This window comes from Zootoca vivipara, chromosome 11, assembly GCF_963506605.1.
Source record: "Zootoca vivipara chromosome 11, rZooViv1.1, whole genome shotgun sequence".
NCBI lineage: Eukaryota > Metazoa > Chordata > Lepidosauria > Squamata > Lacertidae > Zootoca > Zootoca vivipara.
In genome coordinates, this window is record NC_083286.1 from 55,239,957 (window position 1) to 55,262,319 (window position 22,363).

A 22,363-nucleotide genomic window follows, 5' to 3' on the forward strand; every position below is an offset into this window, starting at 1 on the left:
TTGTGGTCCCTCCCAACTCTGACTTAAATACTGAAGATCTGTGTTTTGAGGAGACAACGAAGCTGTCTAATGCATGATCAGGACATTCATCCATTTAGGTCATCACAGCCTACTCTGGTAGGCAGCATCTCTCTAAAGTCTCAGACGCAGAAATGTCTCTTCTGTCTGAAACACTGAAAAGACACTGCCAGTGAGATGAATACGTACTCCAAAAAACACGAGTGCTTATATATATATCCATCCAGCCTAGTACTGTCTACTTTGACTGGCAGAGGGTACCCAGGGTCTCATGAAAGGGTCTCTGTGATTACCAGTTCCTAATGCTTTTTAATCAGAAATGTCAAGGGCTGAAGCTTGGACCTTCTGCATGTAGAGGACAGCCACCCAAGGTAAAGGGAGATCTGGGTCCTACAGCCCAAGAAGGGAAAGCTGCAGCCAAACTCCTGCACCACAGCAGCACTGGAATGAAGCTGTACTCTGGCTGGCAGGCAGTAGGAGGCGCTGAAATGCCAGTCAACTTCAGAGACAGCTCAACCAAGGCAGCTCCATCTGATGCTCATTCCTCATTCCATGTCTGGCCCAATTTGGCTCCCTAGCCCAGGCTTCCTCAACCTCGGCCCTCCAGTTGTTTTTGACCTACAACTCCCATGATCCCTAGCCAGCAGGGATGATGGGAATTGTAGTCTCAAAACATCTGGAGGGCCGAGGTTGAGGAAGCCTGCCCTAGCCCCCTCTGAAAATCAGTGCTAGAAACCGAGATATGAAAGCTAGGAGCTAAATGGCACCTTAAACCTAGGTTATGGGCGCAACAACGGAATGTCTAGGTGTGCTTTTTTAATAACAAGAATACAAAGCTGAAAATGAATGAACTGCAGCTAAAATATTATGTTCTTTTTTAACATGGTTTAGTTCTTCCCCTGCCCACCCCCTCATATTTTTAAGAGGGTCTCTTCTCCAGTCTTAAAAGAGTAGTTGGAAGTGGGGAGGCAGAAAAAAGCTCCTCCTTTCCTTCCACTCTGCAGTTTTAATCCAAAATTTTAGGCGCAGTACTGCGCCTAGGGATCAGAAACTGCTCGCACTAATGAAATTCCCCATCGCAACATGCGCTTAGAGCAATGAGAGTTTTGAACACTGCTGAGAAGTTGACACTTTCAAGATCAGGAGTGCCAAACCAGAGAGAAAGAAGCTTTCAAAACAGGTTCTCTTACCCTAATTGGGTACACAACAGCTTCCTTGACCAACCGCTTGGCTGCATCGAGGCCAATGATATCGTCCCACTTTACATTCGGGTTGTGGAGGTAGATATCCTGCAAGACATTTTTTGGTCTTCTTAAAGGCAGGGCTGCAGCTTCCCTGTACAGTCAGGCAAACATCGGTGCAGCAAAATAAGCTCCGTTATGCCAGAGCATAAAAACAAAACAGTGACACAGAAAGAGACAGGTTGCTTTGCAGTGTTTCTCAGTGGGTCCCCAGCCTGTTGTTAGACTACAACTCCCATCATCCCTCGCTAGCAGGGCCAGCAGTCAGGAATGATGGGAGTTGTAGTCCCAACAACAGCTGGGGATCCAAGCCTGAGAAACACAGAGAAGGTATAAGCACAAAATTGTTATTGCAGCAGAGAACTGAAAATTCTGAACAGGCTCACTTAGGAGTAAATCCCAATGAAACAGATGCTCCTGCAGAGCATCTAGGTTTAGGGCTGCAGTGTGGGAGTTTTATGGCCCATGGGCTGAGCACAAGGTACCCTAAGTGAAGGTCTCTAAGTACATGTAAAGGTCTGGGCTCTTCCCTGCTACCCATCCCAGCAGCTCCTTGCTGTGCATCAGATGAAACATGTTGAGGAGTGAATGCTTGAACTAGTTTGATGTAGAAAGTTAGAATTTTCACTTGTTGCTTTGCCCATTTTCACCTCTAGCCCCAGCCCAGCCCCAGAAAGCTTCCCAGATGTGAACGAAGCCCTCAATCTGAAAAGGGTTCCCCACAGAGCGTCAAGTCTCGCCTCCTGTGCATACACAGAGAGCACAACCCAGCAGGGAAATCTCTTGCATGGACCCCACGGCAGAGGGTGGAAGCTGTGCTAGAAGAATGAAGGTTGGGGCTTCCACAGGGGACTCTCCTGCTGGGCTGTATCCAGAATGGGGTTATTCATAGACCTTCCTCCTGTTCCCCCATCCTGATGTTGGGTACGGAAATGCGGAGAAGCGGAGGATTCATTCCTTGGCCAACTAGGCTCAGCATATGCTCCAGGACTGAAAAGAAACAAGGTTCGGTCTTACCCTGCTCACAACCGTCGCAAGTTCTCTCATTTCACCAGTCATCCCAATAAAGGCACCCAGAGGTTTCAATAACCGTTCCTACAAAAAAGACACATGTACATGCAATCTATATACAGCATAGCAGGCACGTCCAATAGGTCGATTGCGGGGGTGTCCCAGGTTGATCGCGGCATGAAGTGCAACAAGTACAACAACAACAACAACCCCAAAAAATCGCTCAACAACTTTGGTCATCCCTTCCCTTAAAAAAGCTCAACAACTCCTGGCAATGACAATGGGTAGATCACAGCCGGTCTTTTTATTCTTGAGTAGATCACAGTCTCTTGGTAGTTGGACATGCTATAGCATACAAAAAAATATTGTTTCGGTTATTTTGAGGGGCTGCTAAACTTTAAATTGAGTATGTGAAAGTTTTAAGTATGCAACACCATTTTTGGATTAGGTTTTTTTTTTCATATTAAGTCCTGTTCAAGCTATCTTCCCCTGCCCCATCTCTATCCCTGTGCATATGCAGCGTTTTAAAGTCCCCACGCTCTCCCCACACAATTCCTCCACCTAGGAGGAAGGTAAAGTCCAAATTGGGAGATGCTGTGGCTATGTGGATAGGAGGAGAGACTACATCCTATCCAGGATCTAAGGTGCTATTGCGTTTGAACAGCCAAAAGAACTTCCAGTTCGGACGTCACCATCTATGCATGTCAAGGAGAGGAGAGAGGATGATACATGCAAGTCCAAAGGCCACTCCAAAAGACTTTTCTTCCCAGTTGGATTTACCAGATACTTATTGTCAGTTTGCGTTTCTTAGTGCACAAAGCATTGATCTGATGTGTAGAGATCTTTTCTATTCTGCTTAATACAAGAGGATTCTAGAAGCTAGTAGAAGCTTCTCTGTGTGAGAGAAGCAGGCAGAAGGGTCATGAGTTGTTTGGGTTATACCTTCTGGAAGCTGAGTACAGCTGTCTCTTATCTCTATTCTGCAAGGTCATGCTGATTATAAATACTGGCCAGAAGGAGCCCGGGTCTCACTTTCTCTTTCTGTCTCTCTTTTGCTCTGTGTGGTGTTCTATATATAGTATGCTTCGTGTTAAGGTTTTAGACTTATTATAAGTTCTTGTTAAGTTTTATTGCAACTGGATTTCTTATGGACTGTGCCATTCCTGATTGTATTCGGATTCGTGGCCATTATGGTCATTTGCTTTTAGCACCAGTAAAAGCTCTTCTGGATGACGTACTACTGTCTCTGGTCTATTTTGGGGGACTCTGCAACGTGTTTAAGTTTTTCCTCCACACGCATGACACTTATTTCTTCTCAAATTTTATTTTACTAGGCAGAAAGAATATCACTCACCGAAGGATCTGGATTGCAGTTAAGGCTGTGCACAGCAATTTCATTTGATGCTCCTTTGATAGCATCCTGAATCATCCCACGGAAATCAATGATTTGGCCCTACAGGAGAAACAAATAGTGTTTACCGGACCCTGAAGCCCATGGCAGGTCTTCAGCCTGGAACACAAGAGATGTTGGACAGGGAACCAAAATGTAAGAAGCCAGACCAGTAGGGAAGCCACTGGATCAACAACGGGTGAAGGTGGGGCTGCCCCAAACCATCTGTAGGGCACCAATTTAGGGAAGGCTGCTGTAAGACATCCATAAGGTTCCACCTTCAGATACCCAAACACTCTTATAATAACAATCCATGCATGCTGTGAGGCTTCTGACTAACCCTCCTAGGATGAGTGCCTTCTCCACTTCCTTTCTGGATTGCAGACACGTTTAAACCAAACTCAGATGGCACTCGGGAAAAAGCATCTTCACTCTCCTACAGAAAACAAACACAAGCATAGGCCAATTTTGAAATTAGAAGAAGAAGAAGAAGAAGAAGAAGAAGAAGAAGAAGAAGAAGAAGAAGAAGAAGAAGAGTTTGGATTTGATATCCCGCTTTATCACTACCCGAAGGAGTCGCAAAGCGGCTAACAATCCCCTTTCGCCTCCTTCCCCACAACAGACACCCTGTGAGGTGGGTGGGGCTGAGAGACTTCAGAGAAGTGTGACTAGTCCAAGGTCATCCAGCAGCTGCATGTGGAGGAGCGGAGACGTGAACCCGGTTCCCCAGATTACGGGTCTACCGCTCTTAACCACTACACCACACTGGTTCCAGGTTTCCAAGCGGGCATGTTTGAGAAACTCCCACAATTCTCTGTGCCTGGCACCCCCAGCGCAACCAATGCATTCTATTGGAGTTTGTAACATCCATGATGGTTGCTGCTAGTACACAACGGTGCTGATCTCTGCCTTTGCTTCCTGTTGAGCACAGTTCAGGAAATGAGAAAAAGCAGGAATGCTCAATATTGAACTTTGCTCAGTAAGACACCCCTGAAGAGCAGGGAGGGGGCAGCTGGAAATAATCACTCTGGCTTGTTTTGTCTGTGGCATGGAAGCAGCAAGGGCAGGGGAACCTTTTGGGCAATGTGGGTCAGCACACTGCTTGTTCACACTGAACCATAGTTTGTTTTAAACTATGGTTTAATGTGACGTGCAAGCCAGCCATTACTGCCACAGTTACAAGTTTAGCAGCGGTAACACTTGAAACAGATCCAGCTATATACACTTTTCTCTCTCTTTTCATCCAAGCCAGGTTACCCAACACTCTCAGAATAGTTTTGGAATACAGAGGGTATATCTATAGTAGAAACACATTTTGGTTATAGTCTAGTTTAACTGTAATGCTAATCCCCAAAGGATCTGAGGAATTGTTTCCCCTCCCTTCTAATTATGCAAATCTATACACATATTCTCACTCTCTCTGTAAATGAAAATATATCAAGACTCCCTAATCCATAATTGTTTTTTTCAATAAGGAACAAAAAGCTGCCATTTAGAAAACACTGTGTATACAGCTTGTCCATTTCATTTGTATACACCATCTCTTTTAGCTTACTCATATGAGCAATTTCTAATGATTTAAATAACCATTCCCTAACAGATGGGACAATAGAGCTTTTCCAATATTGGGCAAGAACAACCCTTGCTGCAATTAAGAGATAAATAATCAAGTTTTCACTTCCTTTGTTATGGCATATCTTGTATACAATCTAGCAACATATTTAAGGCATCCATTCTAATCTTACTCCAGTTATCTGGTTGATAATTTGAAATGCTTACACCCAATAAGCTTGGGGAATTGTAATTTGGTGAGGATACAGGCAATTATCTGTCTACAAAGCTGTTGCCATCCTTCCAACACTTCTTCCCAAAGTTTGCTGGGGAGACGGAATGTCTATTAAGCAGATTTCTGTCTGTGGTTGTCCCAGGATGTCCAAAGTTTTAATTATTATTATTTAATTATTATTATCCTTCTACCTCTCTGATACCGTTACACAAAACCTCCTATAAAGGTTTTAGCAAGTAATCTACCGGTTGCTGTATCCTATTGCTAAGCGCACTGCACTCGCCAAATTTACAAAACGGGAGCGGGAGGAGGAAATAAAAAAGGAATCTCAACCTCTTTAGGACTATCCATGCTGGAATGTTTTGGCTCGATTGTCCTACGAGAAATACTTTTTGAAACTGGCCTCTGATTTGCTGGTTGAATCTTAGGAAGATTCCGACATGTGCTGCTTGTTGCCCTGGAACAACAACAACAAAAAGCAAGGCTTTCAGGAAGTGTCAGGTTTACAACCTGCCTTGACAATAGTGAAGGACTAAGGTAAGGATGGGATTTCCCCACCTAGCTCCTGGCACTCCTGGCAGGCCACACCCCCTCTCCCGGCTAAAGCTCCACCCTCTCCCTGGGCACCCACCCTCCAGTACATGGGTAGGCAAACTAAGGCCCGGGGCCAGATCCAGCCCAATCACCTTCTAAATCTGCCCCGCAAGTAGAATGTGTGCTTTTATTTAAAATGCATCTCTGGGTTATTTGTGGGCCTGCCTGATGTTTTGACGTGGTAGAATGTGTGCTTTTATTTAAAATGCATCTCTGGGTTATTTGTGGGGCATAGGAATTTGTTCATTTTTTCCCCTTCAAAATATAGTCCGGCCCCCACAAGGTCTGAGAGACAGTGGACCTGCTGAAAAAGTTTGCTGACCCTGCTCCAGTACATGGGAGACCCTGACAAACTGGGACGGGCTCTTTTCATCCTCAGTGCAACACACTTTGTAATGTGGTTTAAGCAGGAGCAGTGTGTGTGTGTGTGTGTGTTGGGACTATGACTGTGTGTGCCTCTACCAAGAGTGTGTCCTATGCTAAAGAGGTGCAATTTTGTGTTTGGCACCACCCACTTTAGGTCTGGCCCTGCCCACTCTTGGAATGCACCCATCAGGAATAATGTTGTGGTTGCATGACTACGAAAAATCTTTTTTACTACCAATGGTGTCCTCATGGCAGCCATTTCTCTTACCTTTTTTGTTTTCCTCCAATTCTTGGTTTGTTGTCTGCTGTTTGGGGGGGGGGGGGAGAGAAGAGAGAATTTGCCTTTCTTTTAAATAATATAATGTATATAGTCAAGGGCCACAATCCAGCCACAAAGTTAAGCATGCTGAAGCTTGCCCTGCACAGTGATCTACTCTTTGCCCTAACACAAGTTGTTCTTCCCTATAATGGAAGCTGACAACTGGACAATAAAAATGGATTCTACAAGAGACTGGTATTGATGAACTGGAAGACTAAATACATGATCCCCTTTAATCAATGGTTGATGACACGACAACACCCACATCATCTGAAAGGATTGCTTACAGATGTAGACTTTGTTTGGATAAATATATTGACACCTGGAATGAGTTTCCACAGAATACAGTAGGCTACCAAGAATCAAATATATATTAGGACAATAATATTATTCATATATCCATATAATAATGCATGGAAATGTAGCTGACTGGTTACTGTATTGTATTATATGTTTTAAACATGCAGGCAACAACGTGGAACACAACTGACTGGGAAGTTCTGCTCGAACCCCACTGAAGCAAAAGCAAACCACACAAGTGCCTGGTAGGACCCTTGCAAAGCATCCATTCATCTCAGAAAGGTTTGCACAAGATAACTTCCAAGGCAGTGAATTGCGTACATAAATTCCATCCCATTACCAAGAAGGCCCTCTGCCTGGTTCCCTGTAACCTCACTTCTCGTAGTGAGGGAACCACAAAAAGGCCCTCAGAGCTGGACCTCAGTGCCCGGGCTGAATGATGGGGGTGGAGACGCTCCTTCAGGTGTACTGGGCCGAGGCCATTTAGGACTTTAAATGTCAGCACCTTTAATGCAGAATGGAGAGCGGCTATCACCATTCCAATTTGCATCAGTTTGCACCCACAGCTCTGAATCCAGCAAGTGATATGCACACAGAAACCAGCTTCGGTAAGCCAGTGTGGCACAGTGGTTGAGTGTCAGACTGGGGTCTGGGAGTTCAAATCCCTACTCAGCCGTAAAGTTCACTGGGGTGATTTGGGGCCAGTCACATTCTTTCAGTTTAACCTACTGTACCTCACAGGCCTGTTATAAGGGTAAAGCGAGGAGGAATGCTACCACACCAGCACGCTGCTGGTGTTAAAGAAAATTTTAAATACTAGTGGTAATAACAAAATCTGAATTTAAAACCTGAGAAGAAGAAAAAAAAAACCCACACACATTTATTCTGGAAATTAGCCACATACTGGTGTCTAAGGCTTTTTTGGTAATCTTTGGGTACTTCTGGAATTTGACATAGTAGTAGCTTTCGTATTCCATCAAAATAGTCTCAAGGTCAACATTGTCGCAAACTTCAAAGCGCCGCAAGCCCAGCTTCGTTTCTTGCTCCAATGCATTTGCAGTGTCGACATAACTGGGAATTACAGATTTGGGGGTTCAGTTTATTCAATTGTTATAACATTGTAGGGGGAAAAACCCAAAACATTTAAAACAAAAGATGTGGGAAGGGGGAATGGCAACATAAAACAGGACCAGAATCATTGCATCACCACTGAAGCTGTTAAGAACATCATCATCATCATCTCTGATGTTGGTCTTTCCAAGTGGCTTCAACCCCCAAGCTGCCACTGGGCAAACAGCTCTACCCAATAGCCACTATTTTGTATGCGCCTCCAACAGATGGCATCATAGCCTATTCCTGGAGTTCCCAAAATAGTGCCCACAGGGACCATGGACCCCTTGCCTCCTGCTTTCTACCCCATCCTGACACTGGCATTTTAAATATTTATTAGCTATCTATATGTTCTTATGGAACACAAGGTCCTTTCAATGACAGTCATCTTGTGATAGCAGACATCCTCTCATCACATGGCAAACACTCCTCCCCTGAGAGTTATATTTTCAAGCAGCAGTATTACTCAATTTTCTAATAATAATTGTCAGGGTTTGTTGTGACTACTCTTGAGTAACGACCGTCCACATGCTTGTCTTTCAGACGTTTTTATTGGTGCACATTATTTACAGTGTAACGGATTGCTCATTTCATGTCTACCCGCTTGAGTCAGATTCCTGCACTACTCCCTTCCGTGTTCGGGACCAGCATAAAAGCCTCGGAACTGAGAAGCGCCTCCCTTTCCTTCTCTTTCTCAGTTCCGGCGTCGGAGGTATGGATCTTCTGTCTGCCCTACTCCTGTCCACTCTTTCCGCCTCTCTCTCTTTCTGCCCATGGAGCAGGGGCTCTCCAGTGCTGCCAGAGCCCTGGCACTCCTTCTCCACTTCCTGACTCACCCCTTCAGACCCCTCGCTCTCATGACTGCTTGGAGACGGGCTGCTTCTGATGGGGGGGTTCTCTGTAATCCCTCCCCCTTACAATAATAATGTATTATTTGTACCTCATCCTTCTGACTGGGTTGCCCCAGCCATTCTGGGAGGCTTCCAGCATATACAAAACATTTTAAAAATTTGAAACCTTAAAAAAAAACCTCACTTCCACGGGAGGCAGTGACTGACACCAACCCAGATGGCTTAAGAAGAGGATTAGACAAATTCAAGGAGGAGAGGCCTATCAATGGATATTAACCATGATGGCGATGCTCTGCCTCCACACAGTTGGAGGAAACAATGCTTCAGAATACCTGTTGCTGGAAAATCATCTCCCACATTTTGACAACCCATCAGTGTGGTGACAGTTTCAACAGGCCAGCCAAACAAAGCATGTAATTAGGTCGTTTGCCTGTGGGGTGTAGGAATCCCCTCCAGCTGACTAAGCAGGAAAGCTTTTCAAATACAGTGGTACCTCTACTTACGAATTTAATGCATTCCGAACGCACATTCGTAAGTCGAAAAAAATTGTAAGTCGAATCCCATAGGAATGCATTGGGAGAAAAACTTTGTAAGTAGAAGCAACCCTATCTAAAAATTCGTAAGTAGAAAAAAATCCTATCTAAATCGCATCCAAGATGGCGGACGGAGCTCCATTCGTAAGTAGAAACATTCGTAAGTAGAGGTACCACTGTATTAAGTCTTTCTCTAGATCACAAATTTACCGATGATGCCAGCCTATAGTATACAGACACATTTGCCTGGAAGAAAGCCCAGTAGAATTCTCCAGGTTTTACTACCGTATGCAGCCAGAAAGAAGACAAAGTTTGCAATTATTTAGGGTTATATCTTTGCTAACCTGTTTTTCTTTTATTCAACAAGAAAAACAGATCAGTAAAAACAAACCCCATGAATATTTGCTGGTAAGCAAAAGAAAACATACCCTTCATCCGTTAAATAATGTAAAATCAGAATGAGGAGGTTTTTTCTACGGGCTTCTGATCGCATCTCTTCCTGCAAATAAAAAGAGGAAGTTTTAGAATATGATCCTCTTGTATAAGTCTATTGCTGTCGAGAAAGAACGCAAGAAGAACCTGCTGGATCAAGCCAGTGTCCCATCTGGTCCAGCATCCAGATCTCACAGCGGCCAACCAGGTTCATGTCGGAAACCTGCAAGCAGGACCTGAGCACAAGAGCAACTCTCTCCTCCTGTGGTTTCCAGCAAAGAATCTATAATCATAGCCATCACTGAATCTATAATCAAAGTTTCCTGGAACCAGGGCTCTGGCATGTGTCCATGCAGCTTATGAGACTTTGAAGCAGCAATGGAAAACTTTTTTTTTTAGCCTGACAAACACCTTCTTTGCTGGGCAATTGTGTCAGGTGGGGCAATGGATGTAAATTTAACGTTTGTACAGTAGACTTCTTTCTGCCCATACTCACACAACCCTCTCTATCTTCCATCCAGGCAAGGAAGAGACATTATCAGAGTTCAAGGACACATTCCACCAGTTTTACACATGCAGCTCCCATTTGCAGTTGATGGGATTTACACACAAAGTAAGGTTGCAGTCCTATACTTGGGAGTAAGCCCACTAAGCGAGCAAACGTGTGTAGGATTCTACTGCAAAAGTGCAAGATTTACAGTAATTATAGTCTACAATGAAGCAAGTGTCGGCCACTATTTGACAGTGAAAACTGTTTATCATTTTTTTAAAAAAATAATCATTAGCTCATCTACTGGAATCTGGCTTTACCAGAGGAACCAGAGAGCCACCTAGTGGCCCAGGACAGAAAGGTATTTTTCCATTCTGTGCATTTTTCAAAATGAGTATTTGTCTTGTACTTTATTAGAATCATAGAATCATAGAATCATAGAGTTGGAAGAGACCACAAGGGCCATCCAGTCCAACCCCCTGCCAAGCAGGAAACACCATCAAAGCATTCCTGACAGATGGCTGTCAAGCCTCTGCTTAAAGACCTCCAAAGAAGGAGACTCCACCACACTCCTTGGTAGCAAATTCCACTGCCGAACAGCTCTTACTGTCAGGAAGTTCTTCCTAATGTTTAGGTGGAATTTTCTTTCTTGTAGTTTGAATCCGTTGCTCCGTGTCCGCTTCTCTGGAGCAGCAGAAAACAACCTTTCTCCCTCCTCTATATGACATCCTTTTATATATTTGAACATGGTTATCATATCACCCCTTAACCTTCTCTTCTCCAGGCTAAACATACCCAGCTCCCTAAGCCGTTCCTCATAAGGCATCGTTTCCAGGCCTTTGACCATTTTGGTTGCCCTCTTCTGGACACGTTCCAACTTATTAGTATCCTTCTTGAACTGTGGTGCCCAGAACTGGACACAGTACTCCAGGTGAGGTCTGACCAGAGCAGAATACAGTGGTACTATTACTTCCCTTGATCTAGATGCTATACTCCTATTGATGCAGCCCAGAATTGCATTGGCTTTTTTAAAATGTGAGTAATACGGCAATTCCGAAACTATACTAGGAGAGCTCACCAGTGTGCTGCAAAAAAAATGGCTAGCAATAAAGAAATAAGCTACCAGGAGCTCAAAGCACCCAGCCACAGAAAAGGATGCAACAGAATCACCTGCCCTTCAAGGATGCTGCCCATTCCATCTGTGCATGAATGCACAGAGTTCCACTCATGCAGTGGGACTCCCCCTTCCTTTCTTCCCCATGTGTGCACCCTCAAAATCTGCTCCAGATGTTGAGGGTGTACAGAGGCAGCAGATGCTGAGGATATACAGGAGGCTGCAGGGCAGAGGAGAGGACAGAACAGTTCCGTTGCGCAAGCAGAGGTCTGCTGCATTAGAGGAACAACAAGCTTTGGATACGACCCAATCTTTTAAAAAGCTTTTACATTTAATTGCTTTTATCGTCAATGTTTTTACCGTGAAATCACTTGAAGGTATGCTAAGGGAAGTGACTCATAAATAGAATCAAATATATAAAGTTGTACTCCTAGGATTTTGAGATAAAGGAGGGACAGCTACTCCCCATTTAAGAAAACACACAGCCTGCCTTGTAGCCCAGATCTCTTCCATAGGTGAGCTGCACAATTCCTGTTAATCATACTGAGTGCCATGGGCCACTCACTTCCATCAGGATGGTTTGGCAGTCCGAAATAGAGAAGGGAGGAAGAGGAGGAGAAGGAGAAGAAGTGGGAGGCTGGCTGCAAGGAATGGAAAATGGAGCTCTGACCTTCATGACACCAGATGTTGAGGAGAAGCAGCTCTGCCAACTCTCTTGATCCCCCTCCTGCAGTCACGTCAGGAATGGGAGAAGAACTGAGCAGGAGAAGGCAGCCGGAGTCTGAACAGCCCCATTGCCAAGACCCAGGTGCCACCTCTGTCTGTAGTAGAGATCGGATGCACATTTGAAGCACAGCAGATCCATAAGGCGAGAGAGTCTATCAAGTGCGCGTGCTCTGCCTCATCTTTAAAAGCTTTGCAGGATACGGTAAGTGTGGCAACTGTTGGGGTATCTTTGTTGCTTCTGTTTGGCCCTGCATCTCTTGCCATGTTTGTGTGCCTTGGACCCACTTATCGCTGCTGAGCCTGTACCGTGAATAAAGATCTCTTCTTTACTCTCATATAAGAGCTGCTGCCATCAGGTCCTGAGACAGGAGCAGAACACCAAGAACAATATTTAAGGAGTTTCTTTTTTTCCAAAGACCTGCGCTAACGTGGGCCTGCCAATGGTTACCACAGAAGTAGTAGAGATCTTGTACATGTGTGAAAGAATAGACGCACTTAACGAGCAAAACATTACTTAAAATTCAGTTTAGGTTTATAGTGATTTACGCTCGCTTCTTTAATTGGTATGTAGAATGCCACCATCTTTACAGCCATTGGTATTTCAATAGATGTTTAAGTGTTTAAAGTTTAATAAGCTCCCATTCCTAGAACAAAAAAATGGGTGTAATTAAATTTTCAATTACTATAAAGGGTTTTTGGTCCATACAATTAATAAAAGCTTAAGGCACTTAAACAGGAGCTAGTTTTAAATGCTAAAAGTGCTTCCCTAATTAGCTGCAATGCTTACAGAGTACATTATTCATTTCTTAAAATGCCACACATAGTTTTTGCTGCAGCTGCCAAAAGATGAATTAGCGTGCAATCAAAGTTTTAATATTACAATCAGATAATTCCTCAAGGTTCTTTTTTTCTTTTAAAAGATGCTGATGGTGCTCTGCTTATTTTAAATGAGATGAAGTTGTGATGATCAGACCTGCTTTGTTCTGCATTTATCATGGCCCTTGGAGAATTTGGTGCTCCCTTCCCATCTTTAAACAGGGCACAGGCATCCCATTAAACATCTGATTAGCCGATCCAAAAGAAAGCAAACAGCACCACATGTGCTAACCATACAGTGATGTTAATATTCAACTACACTTTGGATGAATAGGTCCTAAAAGTTGGTCAACTGGTTCTTTATTCAAGGCGGGGGGGACTTTGCTTAATTTAAGGTCCACACTTCCACTTGTGCATCCAAACTGCACATTATCTTCTTTCTCTCAGACAATGTGCATTCTCTCTAGCTCTGAATTTCATCATGCATAGAAGTCTGAGCCAATGCAACCAGATTGATGAATCCACATATCTGCTAGAAATTGTGTACCATCACAGGTAGTCCTGAAGAATGCACACATGCTCTGGTCAGACCTCACCTGGAGTACTGTGTCCAGTTCTGGGCACCACAGTTCAAGAAGGATACTGACAAGCTGGAACGTGTCCAGAAGAGGGCAACCAAAATGGTCAAAGGCCTGGAAAAGATGCCTTATGAGGAATGGCTTAGGGAGCTGGGTATGTTTAGCCTGGAGAAGAGAAGGTTAAGGGGTGATATGATAGCCATGTTCAAATATATAAAAGAATGTCGCATAGAGGAGGGTGAAAGGTTGTTTTCTGCTGCTCCAGAGAAGCGCACATGGAGCAATGGATTCAAACTACAAGAAAGAAGATTCCACCTAAACATTAGGAAGAACTTCCTGACAGTAAGAGCTGTTCGGCAGTGGGATTTGCTACCAAGGAGTGTGGTGGAGTCTCCTTCTTTGGAGGTCTTTAAGCAGAGGCTTGACGGGCATATGTCAAGAATGCTATGATGGCGTTTCCTGCTTGGCAGGGGGTTGGACTGGATGGCCCTTGCGGTCTCTTCCAACTCTATGATTCTATGATTCACACAAACTGACTGCATCAATGGGATTTTGCATACTACCCAGTCAATATAATGTCAGATAATGTAGGCAGGGGGATCCTAACCATTTCCTAGTTGATTGGAGACTGGGGATAAGGGGAGCCAGCGATTTTCATACTTAATGAACTTCAAGGAACTATTTTCACATAATTTCATCTGCTGAAAACAATGCAAAAGGTTCCAAGGCATGTTCTAGAGCAGGGGTCCCCAAACTAAGGCCCGGGGGCCGGATGTGTCTCGCCTTCTAAATCTGGCCCGCGAACAGTCCAGGAATGAGCATGTTTTTACATGAGCAGAATGTGTGCTTTTATTTAAAATGCATCTCTGGGTTATTTGTTGGGCATAGGAATTCGTACATATTTCCCCCAAAAATATAGTCCGGCCCCCCACAAGGTCTGAGGGACAGTGGACCGGCCCCCTGCTGAAAAAGTTTGCTGACCCCTGTTCTAGACTGTCTACTGACGTTGCCAACTTTTTTTGGGGGGGGGGCTGTCTGCAAACCGGAGAGAAACATTCTGGGCACCATACACATACACAGCACTCAACCAAGCACACAGCACAGCCTATCATACTGCCTACAAGAGAACTAATTTCACCAGGGGGAATGGGCACACGTGCAGCATATTGGCAATCTGTAGAGCTAGCAGTCAGTTCACATAAAGCTCAAGTCAGCTATTGAGCCTCAACATCTACTTGTGAAAAACAAGAGTAATCCCAGGCCCTTGAACACCTCTGCCCTCTAGCAGGTCTCTGTAGCGGGGTAAGGGTGGTAAGCCAACTTTCAAGGAAACTTTACCACAAATTCCAGGTAACAAATGACGCTGCTTAAAACCAAGTCATTTCAACCCAACCCACAACTGGCCAAGCTATCAGGGACATGGCCTTTTCAGTTGTGGCACTGTGGTTGCAGAACTGTGGGGAGGGGGGAACCCCCTGCCCCAAACCTCTTTTTTTGCAGCTTTTAGACATGCCATGAATACCATTTTTGTCCTTTGAGGCTCTCTGTGAGCAAGTATTACTACATCTATGTCAACTTGGATTCCGTTTTAATACCTTTCTGATACCAGCTAAATCAGGTGAGCGTAGCCTATGGGTCTCAAACCCTTGGTGAGTTAGGGACTTCCCCTAAAGACAGGCTCCGGCGGATTGAGTGGACGAGATTAATACTGTGCCCAATTGTCAAGAAGGCGGCTTCTGTGTGTGCTATAGAGGGAAGTGAGGGGCAGAAAGGGGCTCCTCAACCTGGGAAGGTAGCTCATCTAGGAAAAGGAAAACCCTGATCCGTAACCTCCACTACCTTGTGGGATAGCTTTGTGAGAAGAAAAGGATGAGTAGTAAACCCTACACAAAATCCGGAGTGGAGTCCCTAGCTAACAATGTGCTGAATCTTGGCCTAAGGCAAGAACACCCGACAACCACTCTCAGGAACAGGCTGCTTATACCTGCTGGCTTGGGCAAAGAGGGTGGAGTTTAAAGGGAGGGCGAATCCTGGCAACGTCCAGCCACGAAAAGTTTCCTTGCCATGTTATGTAATGCTCTCCCTTGGGTGCCTCTGGGGATAAGGCAGCAAAGAGGGAGTCCGGAGCAGGTTGTGATAAGCGAGGCCCATTGTGCTCAGAACAGGGAAGGGGCGATAGATCCCAGCAAGGAGAGGCATGGCCAGATTAGCATGGCTGGGATGTTGTCCTGCTGCGTGGTAGGATAACCAGGTGAGGGTAGCTGATGGATCTTAAACCCTCAGTGAGTTAGGGACTTCCTCTGCATGTGAAGGCAGGCTACGGCGGATCGAGCGGAGGAGACCAAGAGTGGGTCCAACAGTCAAGAAGGCGGCTTCTGCATATGTGCTGCAGAAGGAAGTGTGGGGCAGATGGGGTTCATCCACCTGGGAAGGTAGCCCATCTAGGAGAAGGAAAACTCTGGTCCTGTACCTCCACTGCCTTGTGGGACAGCTTCAGGAGAAGAAAAGGCTAAGGAGTAAACCCTACACAAATCTGAAGTGGAGTTCCTGAGATGGTTGGATAGCGCCTTGAATGCCTGTTAACGCCTCCTTTCAGCAACTCCTGCAGCCAAGCTGGTGCCAAATGTGTTGCTCTGCTTTTCTTTGGCCCACAACAGCAAGCCTGAGAGGGAGGTCTAGTTGTCTGGGCAGCCCAGGACCTCCAGACACACTGTCCAGGCTTATGTCCTGGGGAGGTCCCTTTGGCAGTGGTTTGGCTTTACCCCTGGAGGCACACTCAGTTGTCTCTTGAGGCAGGCAGACACCAATTCTTATTTTGTTACTGATATTATAAGTCATGGGATTTTTTTGGGGGGGGGGAGCTGTAGTTCAAAGGCAGAGCAGGTTCAATTTCCAATGGCATCTCCAGGTACACCTGTGAGTGAAACCCATCCAAAGCCCTGGAGAACTTCTGCCAGCCAGTGTTGACAATGAATTAGATAATTGGAGCAATGATCCAATTCACTATAAGGGAGCTTCCTGCATTGCTATTTAGAGGAAAGGTAATAACGCACTGGCAGAACATCTGCTTTGCATGCAGAAGGCCCCAGATTCAATCCCTGCAACTCCAGGTAGGACTGGGAGGGAACCCTGCCTGAAACCCTGGTGAGCCACAGCCAGCCCATGTAAACAGTACTGAACTAGGTGAGTCAATGGTCTCACTCAGTGTAAGGCAGCTTCTTATGTTCCTATAGATTTTACCCTGAAAGACAGGAGTGTGAATCAGTAAAGAGAAAGATTTAATGAAGCATGCACTCTGCCACAGATAGACAATTAAGCTGAATGTTGGAAGATTAAAGATAAATGAAATAGCTTTTTTACACAGTGCATTAAACTATGGAACTCGCTCCTACAGAATAAAAAAATTACTTCCAGTAGCACCTTAAACACCAAGTAAGTTTGTCATTGGTATGAGCTTTCATGTGCATGCACACTTCTTCAGATACCCACACTCCTACAGAGGCAGCAATAGCCACCAGCTTTAGGAAGACGAGACAAATCCATGGAAGAGAAGGCTATTGATAGTTACAAGCCACAATGGCTACACTCTGCCCTTCACAATTGGGGTGGCAGCAATGCTTCTGAATACCAGTTGCTGGGGACCACAGGAGGGGAGAACTGCTCATGTGCAACTGGTTCTTGCTAGTTTCCCAAACACATTCAGTCGGCCGCTACAATAACAAGATCGTAGACTAAGTTGGACCCCTAGCCTGATCCAGCTGGGCTCTTCTTATTTTCTTATGGTCTTACAGCGGTTTCCCCTTGGAAAGACCCTCCTGGCTCCCCCCCCCCCCGAAAGCAGAAATGATGCTGTTTCGATTATTGAGAGCTGCTTTGAGCTCAGCATTTGCCATTGGAAAAGCAGAATACCAATTATTAAAACCACTCTCCTGCTTCATCATTACTTTTTCTCCTCCCATTAACGTTTATTATTGTTGTTGTTGTTATTCATATAAATGAAGAATAACCCTTCATCCCAGGGCGGATTAAAGATTTTATATATTTATGTTGTTGTTTAGTCGTTTAGTCGTGTCCGACTCTTCGTGACCACCATGGACCGTATATATATTTATATATACATTTAAACAGCTTGGATAATTATAAGTTTTTGTGTGTATTATTCAGGCTGTTTAAATGTCAATATTGCCAACACCCAAAAACTTTTGCTCCCTCTTCTTGAGACTCACAAACCCTCCATCCTGGAGCAGCGTTACTGCGCGTGCGCGTTCCAGTTCACCACACGCATGCGCAGAGACCAAGCGCTGGGAGTTACCATAGTAACGGGGGGGAAGAGAAACACAACGACGGCTACCCTTCCACTTACCGCTTCTTTGGCCTTATAAGTAGATTTCAACGTTTGGTAGGTTAGCTCCATTTCGTACACGAAAGAAAAGCGCTCCTATTCTCCTTTCGGGGCTTTATGAGGCAACACACGAAGCTCCGCGGCCTTGGCGGCGTCTTTCCCGAGGTGTAAAGAGTGCAACCAATCAGCATCCCGGAACATACCACGGCTCAGCCAATAAGAGGCAGGCGGGCGAGAGGTGGAGGGCGGGATGGAAAAACTGGCCAATCAAGAGTTGGGCAAGATTTGCAGGCAGAGGGAGCTTTTAAAGCACATGACTTCCCCGCAAAGAATCCTGGGAACTGTAGTTCGTTAAGGTTGCTGAGAATTGTAGCACTGCGAGGGGGGGAAAGCTATAGAAAGCCCAGGGTTTTCTTTATTTGGGAGGAGGGAGTCGTGTGCTTTTAAATGCACATTTAATGTTCCTTAAATGTAAGCTTAAACATGAGTCTACAGTGTGATTCAGCAGTAAAAAAAAGAAGTAAAAAAAACTTCAGTACTTCTTTTCTAGGCGGCATCGACAGAAGTATAGTGTCCAGATCAAGGGAAGTAATGTTGTTTAGTCGTGTCCCACTCTTCGTGACCCCATGGACCATAGCACGCCAGGCACTCCTGTCTTGCACTGCCTCCCGCAGTTTGGTCAGACTCATGTTGGTGGCTTCGAGAACACTGCCCAACCATCTCATCCTCTGTCGTCCCCTTCTCCTAGTGCCCTCCATCTTTTCCAGCATCAGGGTCTTTTCCAGGGAGTCTTCTCTTCTCATGAGGTGGCCAAATAGTCCCACTCTATTCTGCCTTGGACAGACAATACCTGGAATACTGTGCTGGTGTTGTAAAATTTAAGCTGGTTCCTATGAACCCAGAGAAATGGATCTTGACCCAGGGAGAGCTCAAGGATCCAGGCAAGCAGACGAATTTAAGCGTCTCCTGCCCACCAAATAACAGAGACCAAACCAGGACGTACGAAGCAAGGCACTTTTATTTTTGCTGTTGCAACAGGGTCCTTCCTCTCACACAGGAGAACAAGGAAGGACCCCCAAACAAAGATGTCTTGCCCTTAAAAAGAAATTTGAAATTGGTTTCAGCCCACCCCCCAGAAGCATCATCCATATGTCACAGAAGGGGTGTAGCCCAAGACCCCCCTCCCTAGATTCATCATAGGTACATCATGAAAGGGGAGGTCTGGTGGCAGTAATCTGAGCAGTCTGGACCCTGCCCCCTCTTTTTACTTTTGGAGAGGAAAAAATGGCCTTCTACAGCCTCTTTAAAACAAACCTTTACACACTACCTCCACTCTTTTAAATATTTGCCATTGTTTTTGGGTTGATCAAGCCCTTACATAAGATTATTTAAGCAAGCTTGCCTTATTATTATATTATTTTAAACTATGCATGCTTTAAAAAAGGCAGTCTGTGGGTGTCATGGCCAAATTTTACACAAACCCCTAATTTCCTAAACCTGGATTATATCTCTCATTTACTTTAAGGGGAACAATGAACTATAGCAGACACAAGGATCAGACGCACATACACTTCACAGACAACACAGACAACATGTAACATGCAAACATATATAATTTTATACCATAACATACTTTGTAGGATTCCTCACAAAACTTTTCTCATTCAGAGTTCACCAGGGTTAATTTTAAAGCGGAGATTCACTGTATGTTAAAGGAACCTCCTGGTAGCCATTTCCCCTCATCTGGGTGGTCCATAGTAAAGCGGACCCAGTGTTTTTTTCTTACAAAGTTTTTGCAATTGGTTCCCTTCAAGCTTGTCCGCCCCGGGGATTTCGTGCCAATTTAAGAGAACGAATTGGAGTGGACTTTCATCCTCAAAGTCCTTACCGGAGCCAAGCCTCAGTTGTGCTTTGCCTCGGTTGGGAGTCTGGGAAAGGAATTCCTTAGAGTGGGTTGCACCCATTTTACTTAAGCCTTTTTATACTGCAGTTCGGGTCCCCGACCCTGTTCCTGGACACTCTTAACTTCCCGAGTCTATGACTCACCCCCACGTCCTAGTGGTGTTCCTGCCTGCCGTTCGCGTGCACTAACTACTAGGCGGCCTGGTGCAGCTAAAACCCTATTGGAACCCTCCCACTGGTCATCAATTGCCTGAGGGTTCCACAGCAACTTCCCTGCCTCTTACACACTAGACTCATATCCTACTGAACGCTTGCCTACGCAATGTCAGGTCGGAACTGAGGAATACAGAGATACAGAGTAGTAGGAAAGGAACGGGCGCACTTGCAATCTCTGGTCATGGGTCATACCTAACAAAGGTCGCCATGGCAGGGGGGCGTCTTCACCCGAAGATTAAGAGCAGAGGAATAGGAAACAGAGCTGGGATAGCCAGATTCCCAGATTGGTAGAAAAGCGACAGTTTGCTCAGACTTCTGCTCAGTTTGGCAGAAGGGAGCTGGGACAGTCTTTCTGAGCTCTGCGTTTAACGTAAAGACTGTTGCCCTGGACCTCAGTTCTACCTTGTAACTGTGCCTGGCAGCCTTGCTGCAACTAAGGTCCAAAGAGGAGAGTAGAAAAGGATAGTCCAAGTGGAGAAATAGATTTTTAGTTGCTGTGGTTCTTAGCTCACCCAAGGTGTCCCCTTTTAATACTCACGACCGATCCTTTCAGTCGAATCCCGTTGTCTCCAGCTTCCAACTGGTTCCTGAAAAAAAAACAGCCTTGTCCCTTTAAACGTTGCTTCGTCCTGGGGGTCCCGCTTGGACTCTCAATTACTACCAAGTGCCTCGGGTCCTGAGGTTGGTTTACCCCCCTGCAAAAGAGGCAAGGGCGCGCTGGGCTCCCCTTCCTCAGTGAACCCGGAGCTCAAGGCAAAACTGGGTCCCCGAAGTGGTCGCCAAATTGTTGTAAAATTTAAGCTGGTTCCTATGAACCCAGAGAAATGGATCTTGACCCAGGGAGAGCTCAAGGATCCAGGCAAGCAGACGAATTTAAGCGTCTCCTGCCCACCAAATAACAGAGACCAAACCAGGACGTACGAAGCAAGGCACTTTTATTTTAACTGTTGCAACAGGGTCCTTCCTCTCACACAGGAGAACAAGGAAGGAACCCCAAACAAAGATGTCTTGCCCTTAAAAAGAAATTTGAAATTGGTTTCAGCCCACCCCCCAGAAGCATCATCCATATGTCACAGAAGGGGTGTAGCCCAAGACCCCCCTCCCTAGATTCATCATAGGTACATCATGAAAGGGGAGGTCTGGTGGCAGTAATCTGAGCAGTCTGGACCCTGCCCCCTGCCCCCCAAAACCTAATCAACAAAATTGAGAGATATTTACATTTCCCTGTTTCCCAGCCAAGTTAATCACACCCTTTTGTCTGGCAGTCAGGTATCAGGATGCCAGGGATTATCACTTTAATTCCTGAGACAATGAGAAGGTTCCCCCCACCCCACTTCTTCCTTGCAGAGGAACACCTGGTCAGAGAGAGAGTCAAAATGGTGTCAGAAAGGCCTGTCTTCCTGTGCTGCTTCAGACATGTGCCTGTACATTCATGTACATGTTTTATGAACAATTATTATATATATATAGATATGACCTCAAAATTCTTATAACACTGGGCACCACAATTTAAGAAGGACTGGCAATTGGAACATGCGCAGAGGAGGGCAAACAAGGTGATGAAGGGGCTGGAAACTAAGCCTTATGAGGAACAGTTGAAGGAGCTGGGTATGATTAGCCTGGAAAAGAGGAGGCCGAGAGGAGATATGATAGCCATCTTCAAATATCTTAAGGGCTGCCACATGGAAGAGCAAACTTGTTTTCTTCTGCTCTGGAGGGTAGGACCTAAAGCAAGGGCTTCAAGATAAAGAAAGGAGATTCCAACACAACGTCAGGAAAAACTTTCTGACAGTAAGAGCTGTTCAACAGTGGAATGGACTTCCTTGGGAGGTTATATAGACTCTCCTTCATTGCAGGTTTTTAAGTAGAAGCCATCTGTCGTGTATGATCTAGCTGAGATCATACATGCATGGCAGCTTCCAACTCTACAGTTCTATGATTCTAAGCTCTACTCCATGCTGTGCGCACATAGGTGTGTGTGCTTGGGCTGAAAACATTATTATTATTATTATTATTATTATTATTATTATTATTATTATTATATCCTACCTTTCCTCCAAGGAGCTCCAGGTGAAGTGCCACAATTCTCCTGCCCCCTCATTTTAGCCTCACAACAACCCAGACTCTGAACATCATGCTTTAGTGGGGATTGAATCCCTGCTATCCCATATCCTAATCCAACTCTAACTACTACAGCACAAAACCTGACTGAAAGCATTGATTTCTCC

General features: G+C 45.1%; 1 protein-coding gene across 3 annotated transcripts in view; it reads right to left on the minus strand.

Annotated features, from left to right (window-relative positions):
* The window catches only part of KATNAL2 (katanin catalytic subunit A1 like 2), a 31,225-nt gene extending 13,036 nt beyond the window's left edge, over positions 1–18,189 (minus strand). Inside the window, exons 1-9 of one of the 3 annotated variants that reach the window (XM_035100586.2) lie at positions 18,039–18,189; positions 9,948–10,018; positions 7,930–8,096; positions 6,675–6,708; positions 5,780–5,903; positions 4,001–4,096; positions 3,625–3,723; positions 2,277–2,354; positions 1,209–1,307 (exon numbers count right to left, since the gene is read on the minus strand). In XM_035100586.2, the coding sequence (XP_034956477.1) occupies positions 1,209–1,307; positions 2,277–2,354; positions 3,625–3,723; positions 4,001–4,096; positions 5,780–5,903; positions 6,675–6,708; positions 7,930–8,096; positions 9,948–10,018; positions 18,039–18,089 (819 nt within the window). In that variant the 5' untranslated portion in view covers positions 18,090–18,189. Of the gene's footprint in view, positions 1–1,208; positions 1,308–2,276; positions 2,355–3,624; positions 3,724–4,000; positions 4,097–5,779; positions 5,904–6,674; positions 6,712–7,929; positions 8,097–9,947; positions 10,019–18,038 lie in introns of all 3 variants that reach the window. The other 2 variants (XM_035100585.2, XM_035100587.2) reach the window with 2 other exon arrangements.
* Between the last annotated feature and the right edge of the window lie 4,174 nt (positions 18,190–22,363).